Raw genomic sequence first — 25,062 nt, 5'->3', positions numbered from 1 at the left:
TCATCCCATCATTGTATGTTTAGTGTGTGTTTGATAGTATCGAAAGTGTATCTCCTTCTATGATGCCCTGTTGTAACAAAAAGAAACAAGCAGCTTATGAACGGGGGGGGTGGCCGTTTCATAAAGCTGTTCGTAAGTTAAGAGCGACGTGAAGAACGACTTTCTTACGCGCTAAACCATCTCCAATGAATATACCATTTACCACAAGAAAGGATCATCAGTCGTTCTTAAAGTCGCTCTTAACTTACGAACAGCTTTATGAAACACCCACCAGGGATGTAATCAAGGCCGGCAAACCTCCATACAATACTGTAAAAGAAAAAAGAATAACCTAGCTCTAGTGTGTTTGATACAAGCTCTTGTATAATAGGTGGTGTAATCATGGCTCCTATAAACAATACCAGTAAACCTAGGTATTGTCTATGGGGACAGGTTACTGATTCTCCTCCCTTTCCCTTTCAATTGACTTCTTGTGTACTGTGGTTATCTCGTAAAGGTCTGATTTTTATTTATTTTTCTAGTAAACAACATAGAAAAAAGTATATCACTTTGTGTTTTTATAAGTTTACAAATCTTTGTTGGTGCCCCCTTAGTGGATCGTAAATGAGGTAAATTTATAGTTCAAAGAAAAGGATACGTTAACTTTGATATATGTGTGTTCATCTGGAAAGGTTTGAAAGGAATACAATGCATATTTAAGGGAAGTCCGGGCCAAATTTTTAATAGGGGAAAAAAATCAGACGAGGAGATAGGCGATTATTACAACTATTTATATTCCACTGTCACCATCACCATATCGCTTGCATCATAACCACATTCAAAATCATGACCATCATTATCATCATAACCACTAATCATCATCAATTACCAATTTAAACATCACCCACGTTATCATCGCCACTGTATTATCATAATCATCACCATATATCCTTTCAAACCAACAAAATTTGTTGACAAAAATATCGAAGAAAGCACAACGTACGAATAATAACAGATTATGACTCAAAAGGAACACAGCTCACCAGCCTGACAATTACAGAGAGAGCCATTGATACTTAAACACTTAGAATATCAAGTAAATTGGTATACTAAACCCATATCTGGAAACACTAGCAGTCATCCATCTTGTCAGAATGCAACACCAATTGCTTAAAATTCTTGATACTGCTCAAACTGACTTTCAACTAAAAAGAAAGGGACTTTGTTTTATATGATTATCTTAAAGATAAATTCCAGTTCTGGTAACGATCTCAAAATGACTTTTTACAGAATCTAATATAATGACCACCCAAGTGTCTGTATGAATAAAAAATATGTGCCAAAGGATTCTGGGAGAAGCTGTGTAATTGCTGAGAAATAAGCAAAATAAGCGCAGATTCTGTCACTTCCGTCGGGTCTTTATTCCAACAATACTAATACACTGTCCCAAGTGTGCCTATCTGTGTTGGTGATCTTCAGTGTGAACGTTTTTCAGCATAGATTTCAAGATTTCACAAAGTTCAGTTTATTTAACTACCAGATCTTCATCCTCGATGATATAATGACAATTAAGCCTGGTTTTACAGACTTTCTCATGAAATCAGTGTTTACTGCAACTACTGGAATTTCTCTTTAAACTACAGGCAACTGCATATTAAAGTCATATCACTCGACTTGGGTCAACAGGAATCTATTTGACAGTAAATTGCTGATTCCTCCAATACCAACTCGTCCACTCACCACATGGTCTACCATTCAGTTAGTGCCATTCTGCCCATCAACATTTTGTCTAGCAACCATTTAGTCCAATAACCATTTGGTCCATAATCACTTCGTCTAATGACCAGTTGGTCTATGACCATTTCGTCTAATAACCAGTTTGTCTAATACCCATATTCTTTTAATTCATTTCACCCAATTGACACTTAGTCTAATTAGACCAAATGGTTAATGTACTAAATGGCTAATGGACCAACTGGTTATTTAGACGAAATGAGTGGATGAGATGGCAATTAGACAAAGTGGATAGTGGACGAACTGATGATAGACAAAATGATAGATGAGATGGTGATTAGACTAACAAGCAGACCAATTGAAAATCAACCAAAGCAACTCTACCTGCAGTTGAAAACCAATGTGTACCAATGACCCTATGTGTAATATCCACAATGAAGATAACGTTTGGTCTCTTCAAAGAATAATACAAATAAGCAACAAATATGACAGGACAAGCATCAAGTGAGAAATTTCTTCTGATACATATTTAATATGAAAGCTACAATGTGTTTGTTTAGTCTTTGAAATAATAATAGTGTACATTATAATCATCCCCATGAAAGGCATACCGCATTTGACTAATTTCTCTTTTCCTTTTTTTCTAATTAATTTTTTTTTTTGCTTTTATTAATGCATCAACTATCAATATCTACAATTGGTCAATTAAAACTTCTATCATGAAGTTAATTCCTACAGAAAATATAGGACAATATTCTTATTACAAATTACTTAAATTACATGTATCTTCCCAGATCAATGATTCTGACTGGCTTTATTGGCATCAAGTTTACTACAAACCTGTGTCAAAAAGAAAAAGTTCTAAAAAAATGCATGTTTCAAAATTGGTAACATAAGTAGTGCTCCAAGAAGTATTCTAAATTTGCATTCCGTCTAAATTCTTTTCTCATGATTTGTACAATCATAATAATAATAATCATTATTATAGTACGACTTTCTCCCATAATCTCACTTTTCATATATAGAAGGGAAGTGCGGCAAAACACTCTTGAAAGTGATTGATAATATGCAATAACAATATATTGCAGTACTAGAATGCACTGCTATAGTGTATATCATTTGATAAATTCATAAAGGAGCTTGCTAGTGCTACATATACTATATAGATGAAGCCCATATGAATTGTTCACATGAACACCTTGGAGAGAGTATTCATAAATATCTCGTAATATCTTTGTTTTAATATGATTTGGAAAGTCCTTAACTTAATTCTAGCAGATCCAGAAATTATGTACAATACTGGATACACCAATGCATCAATCAGCATAATTCAACAAATAATAAAATTAGCCAGAATTAATCAATTTATGCTTAAACCTAGCACCCAATAGAAGTCATTGAACTAGAAATATCCTGGTCCTATTTCACAAAATTGTCATCGAAGATAAAATTACAAATTGTTGTAAAAAACAAAGGTCTGAAAGAAAATCAGTTGATTACTTACATGTATGTAAAGAAAACTCTTGCATCATCAAGAGTTTTGAAACTACCGAAAGGGATACTAGTATGATTTATTAAACCCAAAATCAAATTAAATTCATTACCAAGAGCTTCTGGGTCCTGTTTCATAAAGAGTACTTATGCACAGTTTCTATCACAAGGTTGCTATCAGCCAATCAAATTGCATGATTTCAGTAGCTTTAAACTGTTGTTGAAAATTTGGTATTGTAATAATTTTTTTGAAACAGGACCCTGGAATCATTACGAATGGTTGAACAAAATTTATTTTTTAAAAAAAATGACAAAGTAAGAGCGAGTTTTATGAAACAGGGTTCAGGTTCACAACTTCATATAATAATTTTCTATTCTTAAGACTCATTTTACACTGTACAATACTCTCCATCAACAACAAAAAACTGCAAAATATATATTCAGAATGTTTGAAATTAGCTCATTTTGGTAGATACATGATATAAAACAAATTTACTTTGGAACATACCTAGTGTTTCCTACCTCCAATCTACTTCCTTCAGTGTATGGTGGATAATATTGGTGAATTAGGAACTTTTCCCCAAGAGTACATATTAAAATGAAAACGGAGACAAGTTCGGTATTCCTGCTACCTACTAGCTGCATGGATAGATGAATTATCTCTTAATCTCTCTCTGTCTCTGCCAGCAACTAGACAGGGATGATAATATTTTGGTCAGAGTTTGTCCAAGAAATGTATAAAAAAAAGAGAGAGAAATGTCTCTCTCTTCTGTCTAAGACACGTTCTTCCTCTTTCTTTCGACTGATATACTCAATTGTCAAATGCATTGACTCATTCCCATGACGAATGAGAAACCATGGAACCATCTCGCCTTTATTTTGCCTATCAATAAGTGAATTTCGCTCACACCTAGGACTCTAATTGTGCCAATGATAGATATGCATTACTGATATACGTCAGATGTATTTTTGCTTATTTATACACGAAGAAAGAACTAAGGCGGCATCAGAAATTTACATCATTCAATGATGAAGCATGAGGACTTTGCTTATGAGAACAAAACACTTGGGTATTGGCTTACAGAGTGGACAGAAAATTTCCCCGAAATAGCCTTAGAAATTGAATGTTGACTCACTCTAATACTTTGCAGCAAGCTTTGGCTAGAGAACTCAAAGCATAACCATGGAGAGTTGAGTTCAAATGTCACAAAACTTGGAATACAAACTCCAAGGGAGATAGAAATGGGTTGGATGGGGCAAGATGGCATGTGTACTGGATGGGGGAGGGGCGGGGCTGTAGTGTAAGATTTGGTAAATGATGATGGATTCCACGCTGAGTATACCAGTCTCAAGCTGGTCCCACAACACAAACCTGAGGATCAGGGCCCGTCTTAGGAAGAGTTGCAATAGATTCGATCACTCGCAACTATGGATGGCCAGCAACAACTATAATGCATGTTTATTGAAAATATTTTCTAACTATGATGTACATGTATATTCATGCATTCATTGTTTTCCTGAAAATTCACTGTGCTTCTCTTTGCTTACATAGGACATTGGGATAATTCCTTTAGAAAAATTATGATGCCGTTGGACTTCCATAGATTTATGATTAATTGGATCAATCGTAACTCTTTGTAAGATGGGGCCACGGGGGTGTTTCACAAAGATTTAAGTATGACTTAGGTCGCACTTAAATGTCGATGCGTACATGATATGCAACGCGCAATCTTATTGATCAATACGCAGTAGTGCGCGTCCTCTTGGCATGATCTGACCAATGCTGTCATGCCTTTTATACTGCGCGCAACTAGACATTTAAGTGCGACTCTAAGTCATACTTAAATCTTTGTGAAACACCCCCCAGATCATACAATCGATATTCACCGTTGATTGTACATTGTGGTTAATGCAATCACTTGCAAACAGTGTTGTTGTGATCAATTACAGAGCTTTGTGTTATGGGGCCTTTTATCTCAGGCTCCAAAATCTTTCTAGTAATGCTATTCTTCTGTGATGGTTGATGTTTCTATTGTTGGACAAAGGTTCTTCCTCTGCAGAAATAAAAAGAAAATGGAAAAAACAACATAAAAGGATCGTTAACATGGACTAGATTTGAGCTTTCTCTGAAGAAATCGTTCATACTCTAGCATACTATATGCCTCAGGACCAAGTCATGTTACGTTAGTCTGTGATTTTCACTTACAGATCCTATAATTCACTGCAAATCCTGGCATCTGATTGGCAGGAAGTAAATTAGTTGGTGAAAACACTGACAAAAACAATTCATGAACATCTTCCTTGGGATTTTTTCACAAAAGTTGCTAGAAGCTGACAGTTGGTCATTATCTGGAAGTTACCATAGTAAAAGTCGGACGCATTTGCTTCTCTGCCAATAAGGCGCAAGTCACTGCTACTGGAACAAGCGATTCTGTCCCAGGTAATGTTTTCTTTTTTCATGCAGTGTCCCATAAAAAAAAGTGAGAGTATCACAATCCATCCACAGAATCCCAGAGTAAATTGCTCTGATCTCACCATTTTGGGTGTTGCATGTATTATAGTGCTGTCACATCGTTCCTTGCAAGCCTTGCATGCCCGCATTGATAGTATTCCATACAGTAGCCCCCAGAAATGCACGCAAGTTCTATTTGCCCACAAAACAGTTTTGAACATGCTCAAAAGTTTGTTGCAGATGAGATGCGGGCAATCACTCGCAACTCACCCGCAACGCTTGCACGGAACTATGTGACAGGGTCTTTACATGGCACGAGGGCAAACAATGAAGCAGATACGTAGACATACAAATAAAAGGAAATGAAGTGTTAAGGCAAGGTTAGAGGGGTAAACTTACGTAACAGTTTTCTTCTGTGTCTTCTGACTCTGGTCTTCTGGTTGAGCTCTGTTGAGGATCTTCAAGAACTCTGAGGTGCGAAATCTCATCCGGGAATGAATGTAAGCCTGCTCATAAAAAAAATTAAAAAACAAGGAACAACAAAGATGATAACAAGATTCAGAGTATAAGTGTACACTTCAAATACTGTATGACTAGCAGATGAGGAAAAGATTACATCACCAACTGCGATGCGATACTGGTAAAATTATTCCCTGTGTTTCGACATAACTGTAATATCATTACTAGTGCCAAGTTGGTATGGCACAAGCACAACTTTTCCCAACCATTTCTGTTGGGACTCAATTCAAGACATTTTTCGGAAGAGGTCCACCAAATTACAATGAATTTTAAACCTACATGTAAACTGATTAAGATCTAATTGATTTCACTCTTCACACTGAAATTTTCTCATGACATATTTTAAGAGATATAAGAGCCAAATCTGAGTTATCAATATTGTAACAAAGTGCTTGCATGCACCTCTTCTGGGGCTAATATCATTCATCTATCTTGAAATTGCCTATTTCTCATGTCAGTTATTTCCCTTGATGAATTTCGGCAGCATGATTAATGAATGATGATCGTAGAGAGCAAATAGTAACAGGTGTTTCATTTACCTTTGAACACTTTATGTGATAGTGTAGATAGTCTCGGAACGTATGGATGAGATTGATGGTGTTGTCTCGTGCCTTCGGATTTGTGTGACGTTTCTCCAATACTACAAAAACAAATAAACAGAAAGCAAAATATTTAAAACATAGAAGAAACCTGTGTAATTCACAAAAACCAGTGATGCAATGATTTTAATTGTGCATAGTTCAATACTTCTTTAGGGAAAAATTCCAACCACAAGAAAATTCACTATAGGCAAGCATTTCTGAGTATAAACATCATTGTAATTAACATTGACTTATCCCAGGGGCTAGGGCATAAGTTTGGTTTGATGTTTAATGGGTTTTTATGACTTGCCTGCACGAATTGAATACAATAGATAATATTGATCTAAAATCTATTGCTATATCACTTGTGATACTGGCTGGATTTATATGGTGCTTTTTCCAGAGGATATCAAACCTACATGTAACTATTTCCCTGCTTTAGCTCTAGCTGGCATTTAATTCCAGCACTCAATACACCCAAGGAAGAAATTCAACCTGGGCTCCGTAACACAAAGGTTTGCAATCAATCGCTAAATACCAATGACCAATCAAGATCGTTGTTGCACGAGCACTCTATGTAAAATACTGACTGGGAACCAATCAGCGCATTTCTTTCATACTTGCAATTCATCGCAAACCTTTGTGTTACGGAGCCCAGGTCTTCATCACCTCACCAGGCTCTACTGCAGCACAATGTGGATAGATTTCTTGCTCAAGGAAACATGTATTGGCTGCGGTTCGATCACACGACCCTCTGATTTACAGATAATAGAACCAATACGCTACAAATACAACTTGCCATTTGAAAACCAATTACTGTTCATTTATCCAAGTATCCATGCCACAGTATTTTAATAGCACTGCGATATAGACACAGCGATTAAGGCCGTAAATTTCAAAAACACAGCAACTAAGGACACAAATTCAAAAACTTATGCAAGGCAAGGTCATTTATTCAAGGACATATTTCTATGTTACAGCACAAGTAGAAAATGAAAAAGAGAAAACAAGCCTCAGATGACCAATGAGAGGAACATTGAGGCCAATTAAATAGGCATTCAACACCTTCAATGGCCATGGACTTAACCCTAAATAGACTGGGCTATTTCGACGCCTAAGAAGACTGGGGGGGGGGGCTGATTCAGCCCCCCCTTATGATCTCGGCCGTCGATCGCGCATTGGCGCATGCATTACCCATGGCATTACCTACAACACTATAACATCAAATTCTGCAAAAAAACTCATGTCTCATTAATTATGCTAATTTATGCGTAAAATCATAAGTTTGCTCTAATTAATAAAATAATGCCCCTGAAATGCTAATTTTTGTTTCACATACTCTAGATAGGCATCTGATCAAATTTATTTTTTAAAAATTTCAACATCACATTTATTTTCTTATGTATTCTACTGTTTTCTAAATTTCTTATGTATTTCTATGTTTTTCGACTTTTTGTTTTTATTGTTTTTTCAATGGAAATTGTCGGGGACTTTATTTTGACCATAAAAAAGATAAAATTAATTGATTTTAAGCAGTAAAAGGAAAAATAATGATACATTTATGAATTTTGGCTAAAAACACAATTTGCATTGGATTTGTACACAAATTCACGTTTTTTTAGTAATTTTGGGTCTGCATGCACTTACGAAATGTTGCGTAATTTCGGAACTGCGTACCCGTGGGTCACCATTTTGGTCTCAAAAGTTGCGCGAGACTTGAAAGTAAAAAGTCAGCGAGCGACATGGTCAAAAAAATTTGCACGGCGGATTTATCGCGAAAAATGTCGAGGGAGGCTGAATCAGCCCCCCCCCCAGTCTTTTTAGGGTTAAACCCTTTTCTCACAAAATATTACTTAACCCACTATAGGTGGGGCTTAATGGCATGTTAGCCCCATGTTTAGTCGGGGTTAAGCCTACATGTACTCAACTTTTATTTTTCATGACGTTCTGGTAAAGTGGGCTAACTCTAGTCTGCAAGCACAGACCCTGATTGAAACTTTGATCAACAAATGTGTCTCCACGCAAAGACTAGCACATACAAAACTTGCCGTTTCAATTCGAGAGGGCCTTCAGTACACAAGGCATGAGTTGGCTGCAATTCAGTCCCTTTTATACTCAAGTGAAGGGTTCGCACAGAAGACTAGGCTAACCCTCCTATAGTACAAGACAATCTTGCCCTGCAAAATAGCAGGGATAGCTGGGCAAAAGCGGTGTTTAAGATGAAAGTCATGGGTTAAGAGTCAACGTGAGAACAGAAACCTGGCCAAGCCAAGGATAGTGCTCCATCATGTACATGTATGCCCCAGAGGGCAGGGGAGCCAGCACTGTTGTCCAATCAGAGATAAGCACTCGTGAAAGGCTACCACCAGTCCAGGATTACTGAATTTTGTGTGAGAAAAGCAAATATTTCCTTAGGCTTAGCCGGGACTAGGCAGCAAATTTGGCTAGTGCGGACAGGAAACATAAAATTAAGGAGGTTAAGGTAAGTATGGGATTACTGGTTGTCTTGGTTTTAGAACATTGTGAGAAAAGGGTATAACACACCCTCTCAATTAAGAAACTTCTTTAGGAATGACTGCAAAGAGCACTCACCGAATGTGACGTATCCAATGTTATCTCCTACGGCTGCATTAGATCCCTCAAGTTCACGGGGCGGTTCTTTGTGACTGAATAGGACCTGAGGAGCAGTGTGACTCGCTTTACGTCCCTCTTTAAATTCCTAAGGGAGAAGAAATCACATCAAAGCATGGAATAAAATCTAATAAGATGAATAATCACACATTACTCTGCGATTTCTTTCCCAGCACAACCTACAAAAATAATTTCCCATACCCAATAAATCTTGCCAACCTTTACTTTTGAATTCAAATTTGACCTGCCGAAATAATGATTTTCTTCCACTGTTACTGTAAACAAATACCCTCTGCACTGTTTTCAAGGATTGATAACCTCGGGCCTGTTTTACAAAGAGTTATGATTGATCCAATCAATCGCGACTATGGACAGCAAGCAACGTCAACATCAAAGATAAATCTTTGTTCAAAATATTTTCTAGAAATGATGTATATGCATACATTAACTATTTTGTTGTCAATTCAGTATGCTTCTCTTTGTTTTCAAAGGACATTGTGCAATTTCCTCAAGAAAAAATTGATGGATTTCCATATACTTGAGATTGATCGGATCAATCGTAACTCTTTGTAAGATGAGGCCCTGCCATGTATCCCTTTACCGGTACCTCACCTTGGTTGAGCACATCAAAATAAGGATGAATTTTGTTCTGAAGAAATATAATGCCTGGAGGTTTTATAAAGCTGTTCTATACAGTTAAGAGTGACTTTAAGAACGGCTGGTGATCATTTCTTGTGGAAAATGATATCTGAAAGTCACTCTTATCTATACGAACTGTACAGCTTTTAAGAAACACCCCCCTGGAGTAGGATTTGAACCCGTGTGACTTACAGACAAGAACCCCAACCACTGCACCATGATGCAGCAATGTACATTCCCTGCCATGTACCTGCTTCTACTACTTGTTACATTTCAGATGCATGTACATTACCATGTACATATAGTTCTAAATAAATATTTGCTTTTTTTTTCCTTTTCTCTATTCCATATGTCTAAGGGCAATTCCATAAAATGATCAAGCTATTTTCAAACGTCGGACCTCCATTTTTCTCAAGTCTTACTTCACTTCATATACTAACTAAGTCATGGTCCTTTGAGAACATTAGACAGTCAAAAAGAACAAGAAATCAGAGACAGAAAATTTTGTGAAGGTCCCACATATAGGGGGTCAGACAATCATATTTTATAGAATTGCCCATAAGAAAATGGGCAATACTATAGAATATGCATGTGCGACCTCCTACATGGGGGCATTCCTGAAGAGATTACTCTGTGTTTTTTTTGCTCATGTGAAATTTTGTAACGATCTTCAATTACGATGGCTTTATTAGTCCATGAAGTGAAAAATGAATTGAGAGAAAAGGGGGTCAGATGAGAATTCATTTTTCATATTCAATCAGCAAATCATCAACATTTGTTTCTTTTTACTTACTTGCATAAAGACTTTTCCTATAATGACATCATCATCGTCCTTGAAAATCGTACTGAATATTACAGTAACTCTGTCACCTTGAGAGGAGACGTACCTGCAAATTACAACAAGAACCGACATTACATGCTTGGTTTTCTTTAATATCACTGCTGCAAGACTTTTATACTTAAGTTAACAAATATTATTACAATAAACATGTAGTCCATCACTGAATCTACAGCCCGGCTCACACTATGCGATTCGTTGCGATCCGATTTTCAAAGAAATCATAACATGTGACATGAATGTTCCAACCAATGAAATCTTAGCGAACCGAGGTCAGAATAGTTGAAGGACTACTGAAATCAAAATTCCATGTAGTTCAAGCCTCAATGTAGGAATAAAAGCAAATTCAATTCTAAATTGTAATGACATAATCATCAGCACTTTACTACGACAACAGGGCTTGCCCTAAAGCAAAATTAAGATTTCTTTATTCCTAACATTATGCCGAACTTCAAATAAAGCAATTTTTCTTTTTCAAACTTTCATATTTAATGCAAAATGTGATTTATTAAGAAATAATGTTTATCAGATCGCACAGTGTGAGATGGGCTTGCAAAACTTTAAGTCAACTTTAAATAGGAGTGTAACCATGCTTAATACATATACATGCATAAGATTGGAGCAAAAATGCTGAAATTTCATACAAATTTGGGGACAATGAATAATGGGTACAAGTCCATTTCAGTGTCTTGTTTGTGCCTAACATTCAGCCCCTAAAAACTAGTTTTTCTAACACAGCTGGATTCATGCCTGGTGGGTGTTTCAAAAAGCTGTTCATAAGTTAAGAGCGACTTTAAGAGCAACTGGTGATCCTTTCTTGTGGTAAATGATATTGACCATTAAATGATCATTGGTGATTATTTAGAGCTAAAGAAAGGTACACCAGTCATTCTTAAAGTTGCTCTTAACTTACGAACAGCTTTATGAAAGACCCACCTGGTTTATCGTCCTACTTACATTGTTTCATCATCTCTGTAATTGATGACGGCTGTGGTCTTACTAGCCACCTCTTCGTCCTGGTATTTGAAGTACTTTTCAAATACCGATGCAAAACAATTCCTCTTCAAGAGTGCCGCTTTCTCTGCCGCCTCCGCCTTATTGGCCGGTAAGTTGTCGAGGTCGTACAATATTGAAACACTATAACCCTCCTCCGTTGTGGTTATGTGGTTGCCGTACTCGCGACGAAGAAGCTAGGAGTTTAAAAAAAAATCAGTCTTGTGAGTCTTGTGTCATACATACATGCTCTTTTGGATTTGTTGCAGTTCAATTCAAATAACTTTTTTAACAACGTTAATTCATGGACATCACATTCAATCGGTAACAGACTCTCAGGTCAATCACTGCAATATACATGTAGATCATGATGTTTGATTAATTAGCCTCACTGGGACAATTTTTTGCTCAGGTGATCACTGAAAAATATTTGCTTAGTTTAAATGTTAACATTTTAAACATTTTTTTAGTTCTGGTATGTCACATAAATGGAGCCATTCCGATGAAATGGCCCATTTGCTTTAAATTAACTGTTTATTAGTAAAAGCTTGTCTAACCTCATCTGCTCCATGCTTTTCTAATTCCTGGTAGAATTTCAGACTGACACTGACTCTAATCTTTGATCTGTCCCCATCAGGGTTTGAAATGCGGTAGAGAACTCCATCGAAATCTGAAGAATAAAAGAAATTTCTTATTTGGAATAATGAACGTAAATAATTACGCAAGTTGTTGTTACAATCTAGCAAGTGGAACACCTGTGGCAGTCTCACTTGCATTATACGATTCAATACAGCATCAGTGCTAACTCTGAAAACAGCTATTGAATAATAATTCACATAAGAAAACACTCATATGATAATAATATACTATGTCCATTGACCCAAAATGACCTTTGACCATGACCATGTGACCCAAAACATGTGCAAAACAATCATTCATACTTGATTACCCTTTATCTATGTTTCATGAACTATGGGTAGATCCATAAACTTTAAGTTGATCATGCCAATTAAGTTATGATGCCAATTCAACAAATACCCCCAAAACGGCCAAATTCATTGACCTTAATTGACCTTTGATCTTGGTCATGTGACCTGAAATGCGGAACCACTATATTTAGGGATACATGGTTACTCTTGTGTCCAAGTTTCATGCCCTACATGTAGATCCATAGCCTTTTTAAAGTTATCAAAGTTCATTGACCAGAATGCTTAATTTCGGTGTAAATATTCTTTTGTAACATATTTTATAACAGTAGAAAGAGAGTCAAACTCACCTGCTATTTTGATGTCGATTCCATCTGGTTTTCCTCTGTAAGAAAAGACAGGGAAAGAGTTAAAATGCAAGGTCATACAGACAATTGTACTATTCCTAGAACATTGTATGTACATGTAGCTCAAAGCAGGAAAGTGGGATGTACACTCTCTGCATCAAAGCAGTTTAATTAGTAGCCAAGTTCTGTGTTCGTTGAAGTGTGAAATCATGAATTCTAAACTTAAATTAGAGATCAAACTGATGACCACATCAAACAGAACATTTGCAAAGCAAAGCAAAAAAAAAAGCCCCAATCTCTCTCGATGCAGTAACATTGGCATGTTGGGTAGTCCATCCGTGATGGCAAAATCATGCAAGTAATTTTTGGGTGTTTTTCTGTTTCTTAGAGTTTTGAATATGCTCTTTTATCTGGCAAAATTTCAAGTTCTAACACTAACAATTTTTTAAGATTCGAAAAACCAGTTTTAGTAGAATTGTCTCAAAAATCAGAAAATTTTAAAGGCAGAAGTACCACATTTCTGCATTGTAACGGTCGGCAGAACCGCATCATGCGCAGCAAGCTAGTCTACAAGATGTTGCTCAGCGCAATAAGGAACCGCCATTTAAACTTCTTAATCTCTGTGGTGCCATGGCTTCAAATTCAAGAGCCTGGAGAGGGAAACAGATTTTGAATTTAGCTTTAAAGAAAATCAAAATTTCCCAACTGAAACAAGGTAAGCCAGACTATCTCGTACACTTTATTGTTCAGATGATAAACATGAGATTTTATCAAAGACTAGCTCTACATATAGATCTAAGTTAGATCATACATTAGAGGTCTAACACCGATCATCATCTCTAAACTTTAAGGTAGGCCTAGAGTAAGGGTTTATAAACTATTTTTTTATAGATCTATGCATATGAATTTTGATCTAACTTTTGAGTTAAATAATGACTCTAGAATTGCACTGTAAGTAGAATTAGTCGCCATTGTGCCATATCTTCCTAGGGAAACTTCTGCAAAAATTAGTTAGCGTCAAGACTTAGTCTAACTAGAAACACTGACCTGACACAGTACATTAAGAATTAACTTTTAGAATTAGCGATCTAAAACATTACAAGTTAACTTTACACAAAGTCTTCATAATAAACGACATGATAGCGATCCAACTTAGCTATAATTTTACTGTTAGATCTAAATCTATAACATGGTAGATCTACTTATAGACTGAATCAGTGACTTTGTTGTTTCAGTCTCAATGTATCCCACAGAAAACATATGCGTGCGGCAATACGATATCATTTTCAAGTGACCAAACTTTTTCACATGCAAGGGGGTGCGATTGGAAGCTGATATTGTAAAAAAAATAATATTTTTTTTTTACATGTTTATATTTTGTAGGTATTTGTATATTTTTGGTGAAAGTTTGATTAATTTTATTAGAATATTTTGTTTAATATTGAATTCATAAGTGTTAGTTAATACCAGGGACTCCCTGGTAATACGATCCATTATACATAGTTTTGCCCGATAAAACTTTGAAATGGGCAGGTATCCATAGTTTTGCCTGAGAAATTTTTGCAATGCCCAAGGACATACGTAGTTTTGCCTGAAAAAATTTTGCAATGTCCAGGACATCAATAGTTTTGCCTGATAAACTTTACAATGCACACGACATATATAGTTTTTCCTGATCAAAAGCTATGAGTGTAGTCATCGATTTAATCGGGCAAAAGCTTGTAAGTTTTAAAAATTGAAGAAAATTACAAAATTTAATGAGGAAATCAAATATTTTTTTCTCCCAAATTTTGAGGTAAGTTTTGAGCAATGTCTGTGCGGCTAATAAAGAATAGTCTAAGTTAGATTTAGAGGTCTATATTATTAAAGCAGGCCTACATGTAGATTGAATGCTTTTTAGTAGAAATGCCTTTTTTTCCCTACCTACTAGGTATGTTACAATAGTGCCCTCTTGGTGTATTCTGAATGAGGCATTGCGCGTGCTGCCTATGATCGCAGGGGGACTGTGAGGCCATTGTTTTGTATTGTGTCTGCATAGGCAAGGAAAGGATATCATCTCCCCTTTAAATCATTGTTATAACATAGTTGAATGTTTAAGGCAGCATATACCTGTAAGTCTATTGTGTGACGATGTGTGAGTGATGCTGTATGAATGAACGATTAATTATTAATTAATTGATGTATCAATCAATATATATTAAGGTTTCAATGCATAATTTGTCTGGTGGATTGTTAACTTTACCAAAGTTACAGCACATTCCTGGCTTTAACTGTGAAAGTTGCATCAAGACACCTTCATTCCAATGGAAGTTATAACTTACATTGTGTTTCGTGACAGCATCATTGCCGTACATGTCTTTTAATTAATTTTCAAGGTTACCAGTAATTAGGCTTGATAAAAATATGTAATGAATTCTTCTCAGTACATACCTGTCAATCCTTTCTGGAAGTTTCATGTACAAATCTGCTTTCAAAAGGAAACTACGAACATTTGTGTTTTTTTAGATAGTGCACTTTGGTCCCACTCAAAAATTAAGGTCACAACATTTGTTTTAAAAAACAAAGAAATACATAACAATTGAATAGGCGATTTGTATGAACTTAAAACTCTGATAACTTTAAATTACTGGGGCTATTGACATGAATGCGGTGTTACAATGTAAATGAAAGGTCTTGATGAGCTCTTAATGATGCTATGTAAACACCTCATTTTTTTGTGTAACACACAATTAACCAACGGTACATGTACCGTAGGAAAATAAGAAATTAAAGTGAATAATGTTAACGAATAATGTTGATAGTAAATTTACTAAAAAGCAACGCTAAAAAAGTGGCAGTAAAAGGTCCTGCCCATATGGTTAATTAAATTGGCCTTGCCTGAAGCCCTAAATTGGGAGTTGAATTGACTTCACCATACCGTATGGGCACTAGTATTCAACCCGGCATAATTCAAAGATTTTGACATATTCCCCAAAATATTTAGAAATAGGGAATTTATCTTAATTTCATATCTTTGTTATATCCAGGGTAATCTGTTTTCGCTATATTCTTTATCAATCTGTCGACTGTATGCGCAGAGGGTCGAATTATGCGGCAATGGCCTTTTGCACTGAATGGCACTAGTATTCAACCTAGCGAGGATAGATAGCAAATCTCAAAAGGGTTTAGATTGCTAAATTAGATCTACATGTAGATCTATGCAAGTTTCTGGCTTTGATTAATTCCAACCATGTTTGGTCTCATGTCAAATGGTCTAGTCCATAGTTGGATGGGACAAGGGCAGATTGAGAGACAGGGACATCTTTCATCGCTAGGTTGAATACTAGTGCCGATGGATTGAATACTAGTGCTACATGTAAAAACCATCGCCGTATAATTTGACATTCGACGGGTTGAAGAAAAAAGTAACGGAAAAAGAATAACCAGCATTTGCTCTTGGAAATAAGACAGGTCTGAAAATCAGGTTAATTCTATTTTTCTATACATCTGAGGAAACTCTCCAAACGGGTTGAATACTAGTTCCCCCAAGGTAATCATAAAAATACAAAAAAAGGTGTCTGGAGAAAAAAATTATTTTTCTTATTTCAAGAAAATATCACATTTTCTTTGTGAATTTGAAGAGAAATGACCTTCAGACTGACAGAAATGTAACATTTTTGAAAAAAATCAAATTATTGGCTGCAAAAAAGAATGATATTTAGGTCAATTTTCAGCATTTCTCTGCCATAGACTGTGTAGTAAAGAAATGGACACACACAAGTCCAAATTTTTAGCCTCCGAGAGCTGTCATTTTTAAATTCATTATCAATGCCAAAAACTTGTCCATAAAGAGTCAAATAGGATTTTTTATGCTCTTTCTGATGGTATTATTTTTATAAAGATTTGGAAACCAGATCACAATGAAAAATTGCAACAAAGTGAAAAAATTGTGCAAAACAGAAATTTCATTTTCCCATAGAAAACGCATGGGGAAATGGCAATCTCAACACACACAAACATAAGGGTTTGCATTTTATCTCTAGTAAATCCTTATTTAACATGATCATAAACTTGTCCTTACTGTCAAAAGAAACCCCTGAATTTTCTCTTTCCATACATGCCAAACACAAGTTAATAATCAATTCAGATCAAATTTTTCTAGTAGCCTGAAATTCCCCCCAAAAAATGTGCCATATTTTCCCCTAAATCAGCCTGTTCTATGGCATGCTGACTCTTTTCAGTGTGGCTTCAGACACCTAAATTTTGGTCACATAAAATAAACCACGAATAATTCCCTTAAGTTTAATAAAATCTAACATTATCTACCCGCTCCTGCACACACACTTAAAGTTAAAGAGATCTAAACTATTAACTGGATAACATTGTAACGTTAGATTTACAGTGAAGATTTCGAATCTACTGTGGTGTTAGTCTGTTAGTTACACTTCCTACAACACGACTCTCTCAGAATGGGACCGTGACCTCCATGTACGCACAAAGATGGGAGGCAACCCATTCACAATCACAAATCACTTCCTTACTCACCCCGCTACCGCTGTTTCGAATTTATTTAGAAGTGTCTCTTCGATTATTCTATTCTTTATCTCTAATAAAATCATCTTGATGCTGTGTCTCCAGTACCCAATAGAATTTTTCAGATTCTTCCAGCACTTTCCGGGGGAAAAAAGGTGTTTTTCTCAAGGTGGGCGACGTTCGACTTCACGTTTGTGCGAGAGAGAAATAGAAGGAAGTGAAAACAAGTTGTGTTTGCTGCCCTCTGTTGATGAGAGGGCGATAGTCCTTTATTTTTGCTAAAAGGGGGGGGGGTAGTCTGCTGGGCAAACCCTTCACTCGAAATAAGGGTCTGAATGTGCAGCCTACTCATGCCTTGTGTACTGAAGGCTCTCTCGCTCAGTATTGGAACAGCAAGTTTTGTATGTGCTAGTCTTTGCGTGGAGGCACACATGTTGATCAAAGTTCCAATGAGGGTCTGTGCCTGCAGACTGCACCGGGGGGGGGGGGGGGGGTGAATATCAGAACAAGAAGGGAGAGCGTTATTAGTATATATCTCTCTGGGTAGGCCCTACTTCTTGTTCTTTAGGTATTGGGTACACTACCCAACACCCCACAGTGGAAGCCAACCGGGCAGGAAACAGGGCCCTGGGAACGATATTTTGACTGCTGGAGGTGCTGATGTAAATTTGAAAAGCAAAAAAAGAGGGGGGTTTTCACAACAACATGGAGAACAAAGCAAATAAGGGGCGTTTCACTACATTATTAAGGTAATTTTGGTTATATTTTTTCCACTTTTAAACATCTTCCAGAAAACCTGGAGGTGCTGCCTATGGAGAATAATACACGCATCACGCACAAAAATGTTGGGGGTGCGCAGCTACAATTCAACACCCCCAGCAACATGGCAGAAACTGCGCGGATGTTGATGGAGCGGAGAGAAAAGATGCGTTTAAGTCTTTGCTTTGCTCAATTAAAATAAGTATATGAATAAAATGAGCCCCAATTTGAAAAAATAAATAAATAAAGCCTCATCTAAGGGAATATTTCTATACTGGGGACGGGAGGGGGAACCTAAATGGGACCTCATATTTTACACGACCCAGGCATGTAGACCTAGACTGTCTTATTCCTTCTTTTACCCCCCCCCCCCTTTTTTTTGCTTGATTTTAGCATTATCTTAATGAATTTCTTGGTCAAACTGATATCCCCCCCCCCAGATCTATGAGTAATAAATAGAAAATCGTACTTTTTTACTCATATTATCTCACTGTGTACACTGAGGGGGGTTGGGCGCCCCACCACCCCCCCCCAAAAAAAAAAAAACAAATTACTACCAAGAAACAAACAGAGAAAATGAAAGAAAGAAGTTGAAATATGAAATAATTTTTAAGATGTTAAATGAAACTTAATCAAAAATTTGGATTTTCGTTATACAAGTGTTGATATTTTTTTTTGCTTGCTCATTTCCCCCATCTTTGTATTAATTTTCACCGATACGCCATATCTGTCCCGCTCAAAATTGTTGGCTCATTACGCCACTGTATGCCTATACACTGATTCGTGTCACTTTTCAGGTTAGTAATATCACCAATGTAATTGTTTAACTTAAAAAGGATTTACATCCTCATGATTGTGTAAAATAAAAATCCTTTCAATAATTCGTTCCAGGTGGGTGTTTCATAAAGCTGTTCGTAAGATACGAACGACTTTACGCACGACTGGTGATCCTTTCTTGTGCTATGTGATATCACTGTGTAATTGAGTTATGACCTAAGAACATGTTCCAGTCGTGCGTAAAGTCGTTCGTAATTTTACGAACAGCTTTATGAAACACACACCAGGTCTGAATATCAAAAAATTTTCAGCCAGTGCTTTAATCTTTTTTTTTCTAAATCATGAGTTTATGCAAACGATCCTTCAGTTGTCCCTTTCAGGTATATGTCAGTTCGTGCTTCATGCTCTCATATTGTTTGGTTAGATAGCCGACCCGTCGTATTTATAATTACACAATTAAAAGTTTCTTCTGTTCTCAGGTCCATGTACATTTATTCATTCATTTGGGTCTCATGAGATAGTCTCATCTTGCTAGTGCAGAGGTAAAGCTTAACTTTACAATTTTAGGACTACCCCCTCCCCCCCCCAGGAATAACAATAATAAAAATAAAGAAAATAATTTGAATGTATAAATAAATGAATAATGAATAAATAAATAAATAAATAAATCAATAAATAAATGAATAAGTAAATAAATAAATAAGTGAATAAATAAATACAGCAACAACAACAAACAGCTTTTAGGTCGATCGCGGAAAATTTTGATGAAATCCCTATCCCTCCCTCCCCCATGCATTGGCAAAAGCTGGAGCCCGGCACTCATGTTGATGACCAAAATCTCGGGTTAGGATGATTAAACAGTACGTATGAACCAAAAATCTCAGTCAGAGGAACATGAATGATGAAACTCTAGGTCTTTCATAATGATTGCTAATTTTTCCGCCACCGGCATCAGGGCAAACATAATAACGAGTTCATCAAGCAGCAGCCAAGCGGACATAAGCATGATTAGCGTCAAAAGCGATTTCTATAAGCTCCGAAAGCAAATATGACGAGGCGGCACCATAATTTAAGAGGGGGCAATGGGGGAGGGGTTACGTCCCATTTCGAACCAATTTTGCCCTCAATTCGCATGTGCACCCATTTTACATTTTCCTGGTTCCACCTCAGTCTTTAAAAATATGGATCAATTAAATATGCTCAGAGACTACTTGTATACGGATGTGATTTCTCAAATGGCATTAGGATTACAAAGCTGGCGTTGTTATACCCCCCCCCCCCCGAAAAAAATGTTCCAAGGGCGAAAAAAAAACAGAAGAAAATTAATATTAAAAGTAAAGGATAACAATATGACATAGATTTTCATTTTCAAAGGTGTTTTGTTTTGTTATTTGGTTGCTTTTTGGGTGGTTTTTTTCTCAATCGCTGATGTAAATAAGAAACTTTCTCCAGCACGGAATGCTCTGCCCCTCAAATTATGCAATTATGACCCCTCCCCCAAAGATTTTTCAGGTGATGCTGCAGATATTATTTGCTATAGGCAGCACCACTAGAAATGAGGTTGACAAGAAAAAAATCATTACGTACAACTTTTTTAGCATCACTCGGCCTATAGGTAAATGTTTATCCCGATGAACTGCGGAATCTTTGAGAGAATCAGAAAAAAGTGAATTATAATGAGGAGGAAAAGCGCAGAGATGAAGACAGAGGGGCTTGATGGGGCAACCAAGGGACGCTTTTTTTATTTGTTTCATTATTTTTTTTTGTGAGGGGGGGGACAAAGCTAGCATCATGCCATAAGATTTCGAAAGCAAATAGAGCCAAATGTACTTTTCAGGGGGTGTAATAGGCCTCCGTAACCAAGCTTTATAATTAATATTGTATTTCTTTATTTTTATAATTTAAAAGAAGAAGGATTTTTTAGTATAATGTTAGTGAATTTTCTTAATATTTTCAGTGAACATTTTTACAATGTTCTTCTTTTCTTTGAGGGAAGGGCAATTATTCAATTTCGCATAAAGATGCTGCGGGATTCAGTCATAAATCTCGCAACACGCTGACTGAATAAAAATACAATGGGAAAAGCAAAGCTGCAAATTCCTTTTTAATGATTGATGTAAAATTATGTGAAATGTTGAAAAGTATCACTCTTTGTATATTTCACACTTAAAAGCTATTCATTACAAGAAATAATGTAATTTCGGAAAAATCAAGCCGTCTTTTATACATTATAAAGAATAAGAAAAAATATTTCATTTCGTATTTTCATTTTATAGAGTACAAAAAAGAACAGTGATTGTTTTACGTCATTCGAGCAAAGTTTAAAACGTCAGATACATTTCGATGACCTTTCGAACGTTAAGCCTCCTTTGATTTTTGTTTATATATTAGAATCAAAATACAGTTTGCATGGTTTGGGTTGACTAAGCCTTGATACGGCGCCACGGTATTCTGATTCAGGGGTATATATAAGCAATTCACCTTTTCCCTCAATCATGTCAAAAGGGAGTTGCAGTGTACACCGCCGGGGCCAATGTTTGATTAAAAAAATATTCCTCCTCCATCCACAGTATTCCCTTCCCTCCATTTGTTTTGTGTTTTTTTTCATTTTACCTTCTTGAAAAATCATAGAGGCAGTCGCCCAGGGCCCCAAGTAATGCCGCATCTGCATGGTACATCAAACACAAATACATGCAACCTTTAGCGTGTGCTTTCCTTTAATGTCCATTAGGGTACATTCTCGCCAGCCCTTTGGCAGAGACAGTGATAATAATCTCTGTGTTTGAGAAAATGTGACGTCTGAAAAGATAAAAATAGAACCTCCGAATGCAGAAATATGTTAATCTCCAAACAGTGAAGACCGACTGTTACATTAATGAATGAATGTCATCACTATCAGAAAAAGAGGGCTTTTACAGGTGAGGGAAGGAAACAGGCGAAGGGATTAATTTGAGTATACCGGTCGGTCAGACTTTTGTTTCAGTGGCGTAGACATGAAAGATGAAGGGGGCAGCCAGGGAATATACCCAACCCGTAATGTAGGCATGTGGTTGATGTAGTTTTATTTATTTTATTTGTTACTTTGCTCTATACATTCTATATTGTACAACGGGTGCATGTGATCGTCTCATGTACGTTACCGGTTATTGGCGTAAAATGGAGAGGGGGGGGGGGGTGTGCTGGGTGTACTCCCCCCTTCATAAGTTCCACAACCATAAAAATGGAGGAGAAACGTACCCTTCTTGAAAAAACACATCGTCCCACAGTGTGTTCACAGTGTGGAATACAATATGAAAACACCTTCACACTGTTAAATTTGAGCAGTACAGCGGAGTGAATCATTTATTCACATAGTCGACCATGAGAACACGCTTTGAACAGTCACACTGTCGAGGTGTTCACAGTGTGAAAATAATTAGATTCACACTCTGAATTGAGCATTTTTACAATGTGAATAATATTTCCACATAGTCCACTGTGTTGACACACTGTGATCACACTATATGGCAGTCTTCTTTCCAGCATGGAGAGAAAGAAAAGATAATATAAAGGGTGAAATTGAATAGTATTTTTCTGAAATGTATGTAAAAATCGTTCGAAAACTTAGATTATCTTTGTAACAAGTCAACATTTTCGCTCGCTCGCAACTTAAAGGGGAATGAAACCTTTGGAACAAATAGGCTTGTGTAGAAACAGAAAAATCAAAGAATAAGAATAAAGAAAGTTTGAGAAAAATCGGACAAATAATGAGAAAGTTATGAGCATTTGAATATTGCAATCACTAATGCTATGGAGATCCTCCCATTGGCAATGCGACAAGGATGTGTGATGTCACTGATGAACAACTTTCCCTTTGGTGGACTATGAAATACCCTCAAAATGTCTCTTTTTGCTTTTTCTTATGATGATACAAACTCTTTATCCATGATGTATTCTTAAAAAATATGTATTACACGCCCTCATGTAGAAAGAACACATGATCTATGGATAGATGTGATAAAAGAGGCAATTCAAGTGAAATATATACTAAAGTAATGGGGAGAGTTGTTCATCAGTGACATCACACATCTTTGTCGCATTGCCAATTTGCTATCTCCATAGCAATAGTGATCGCAATATTCAAATGCTCATAACTTTCTCATTATTTGTCCGATTTTTCTCAAACTTTTGTTGATCTGTTTCTTTGATTTTTCTGTTTTCACACAAGCTATCTTGCTCCAACGGTTTCATTCTCCTTTAATGAAATCTTGCTCCATAATTATGTCATATTCTGCCCAAAAGCCAACTTCGGACCACTGTTTCCAGATGAACGCTCTCACTCGCCCAAAACAGCATCACTTATTTATCACATGATTATCAAATCAAAACAAAAACCTTACCTCTAACCTTACCACGAACATTATAAAGATATAAATCATTCTGACAGCCAAGACGAAAATCAATCTATGTTGTAATGAGAAAGGAAATTAAAGAGTAATGGCGCGTGACCATCCTTTGGTCCTCATTTCCCCCCGAATATTGCATGGCCCTCTGCAGATCTAATAAACATCATTCGATATATATTTCTAAAAACATTACCATGGACTAGACAATATTGAAGACGTAGTGCCTTCAGAGAACTTTCGGCGTGCCCATGAAGTCGCCAAACTCCCCGGGGGGGCACTTACATTGACGAGTGGATACCATGCGCGACCAAAAAAACACGTAAAAAGGATGTCCTTTTCACGATAGGGCACGTTACGTACGTAACGTGAAAAGGGTGTCAAAAACACAAAAATAATGAAAAAAGGGTATCTATTCCGCTAGGAAAATTACGTGTTTAGGGTCAAATTTGCGGGGATGATAAAACAAAATTAAAATGTTTTATAAAGGATGTCCTTTTTGCCCCAACACTACGGCCCGAATTCACAAAGGAGGTTTAAACCCCGAGGGGGTTTACCACCAAAAACCAGGAGCTAGGTTTTTCGTGAATTCGGGCCTACGTGTTTAGAGTCCTATTTGCGCGAGGTGTAAAGGTGGGGTCGTACTAAACCAAAATTAATAAGGTAAAGCCGACAACCAAAGGACCCGTAACTATAAAACATTCCTGTACTTGTTTAGGGGTTCATTTCAGGGAATATTTGCCAAGAGTATCGATTTGTTTCCAATACTTGTTAAGGGTAGGGTTTCACACGCCAATACTTGTTAAGGGGTGCATTTTCAGAATATGGAAATTACGTGTTTAGGGTGCTTTTCGAGACCCCATGGTCGCGCATGGTATCCACTCGTGAATGGAAGTGGCCCCCCCGGGCCAAACTACCCCTTTTTGATGTTCTATTGCTCAGTATTGATCAATTTAACTTGCTTTCTTAATATTCAAAGTAACAGGTGCAATGCACTCTAACTGTAATATATAGGGCAAAAACTTATATATACGAGACCCGCACTCAATTGGTAATTCAATCCGAATGACGGGTCGAAATAGAGAGCTACGTTCGTTCTCAACTTTTTACAGGGGCAGATCCAAGGGGGGGGGGGGGGCTTTGAGAAGCAAAATTAAAATTTGTAATGTAAAAATGCCATTAAAACAGAGGTGTACCACCTCTTTTAAAATTGAAGACCTTTTTTTTGCTTTTCAAATATTTTCGGTTACGAAATATCCTTAATTTGTGGTTGAAAACTTTTTGGGGGCTTGTCAAAATTTTCCTACAAAAAAATTGCCCTCCCTTTTGGAAAATCCTGGATCCGCCCCTGACTTTTTACAATCCATAATTCAATAGGTAGGTCTAAATATGTGGTTTACTAGGGCATTAATAAACAAATTCGTAAAAAGTGACTTCATGAATCGATAAACAACTATTTTGTCACCGAATGGGTCAAAATATATATTTTGCGCATAATGAAG

At 36.7% G+C, this 25,062-nt stretch overlaps 1 protein-coding gene across 1 annotated transcript; it reads right to left on the bottom strand.

The window, feature by feature from the left end:
* Positions 1 to 5,189: 5,189 nt before the first annotated feature.
* Positions 5,190 to 17,801, bottom strand: LOC121426131 (actin-related protein 2/3 complex subunit 2-like). The gene is made up of 9 exons (XM_041622300.1): positions 17,655 to 17,801; positions 13,134 to 13,168; positions 12,415 to 12,527; positions 11,822 to 12,054; positions 10,820 to 10,913; positions 9,349 to 9,475; positions 6,715 to 6,815; positions 6,056 to 6,162; positions 5,190 to 5,258 (listed from the first exon to the last, which is right to left on the bottom strand). The coding sequence occupies exons 1-9, from the start codon at positions 17,726 to 17,728 to the stop codon at positions 5,234 to 5,236; spliced, it is 909 nt and encodes a 302-aa protein (XP_041478234.1). The 5' UTR covers positions 17,729 to 17,801; the 3' UTR covers positions 5,190 to 5,233.
* Between the last annotated feature and the right edge of the window lie 7,261 nt (positions 17,802 to 25,062).

Source organism: Lytechinus variegatus, chromosome 13 (genome assembly GCF_018143015.1).
Source record: "Lytechinus variegatus isolate NC3 chromosome 13, Lvar_3.0, whole genome shotgun sequence".
NCBI lineage: Eukaryota > Metazoa > Echinodermata > Echinoidea > Temnopleuroida > Toxopneustidae > Lytechinus > Lytechinus variegatus.
This window is presented reverse-complemented; position numbering and strand designations above follow the sequence as displayed.

Coding starts and splice junctions, on each gene's coding strand:
- LOC121426131 (XM_041622300.1), bottom strand. CDS start 17,728: ATGATTTTATTAGAGATAAAGAATAGAATAATCGAAGAGACACTTCTA. Junction 12,055..12,414: donor AAAAGCATGGAGCAGATGAG/GTTAGACAAGCT, acceptor TTAAACTCCTAG/CTTCTTCGTCGCGAGTACGG. Junction 9,476..10,819: donor TAGGAAAAGTCTTTATGCAA/GTAAGTAAAAAG, acceptor CTTCTCCCTTAG/GAATTTAAAGAGGGACGTAA.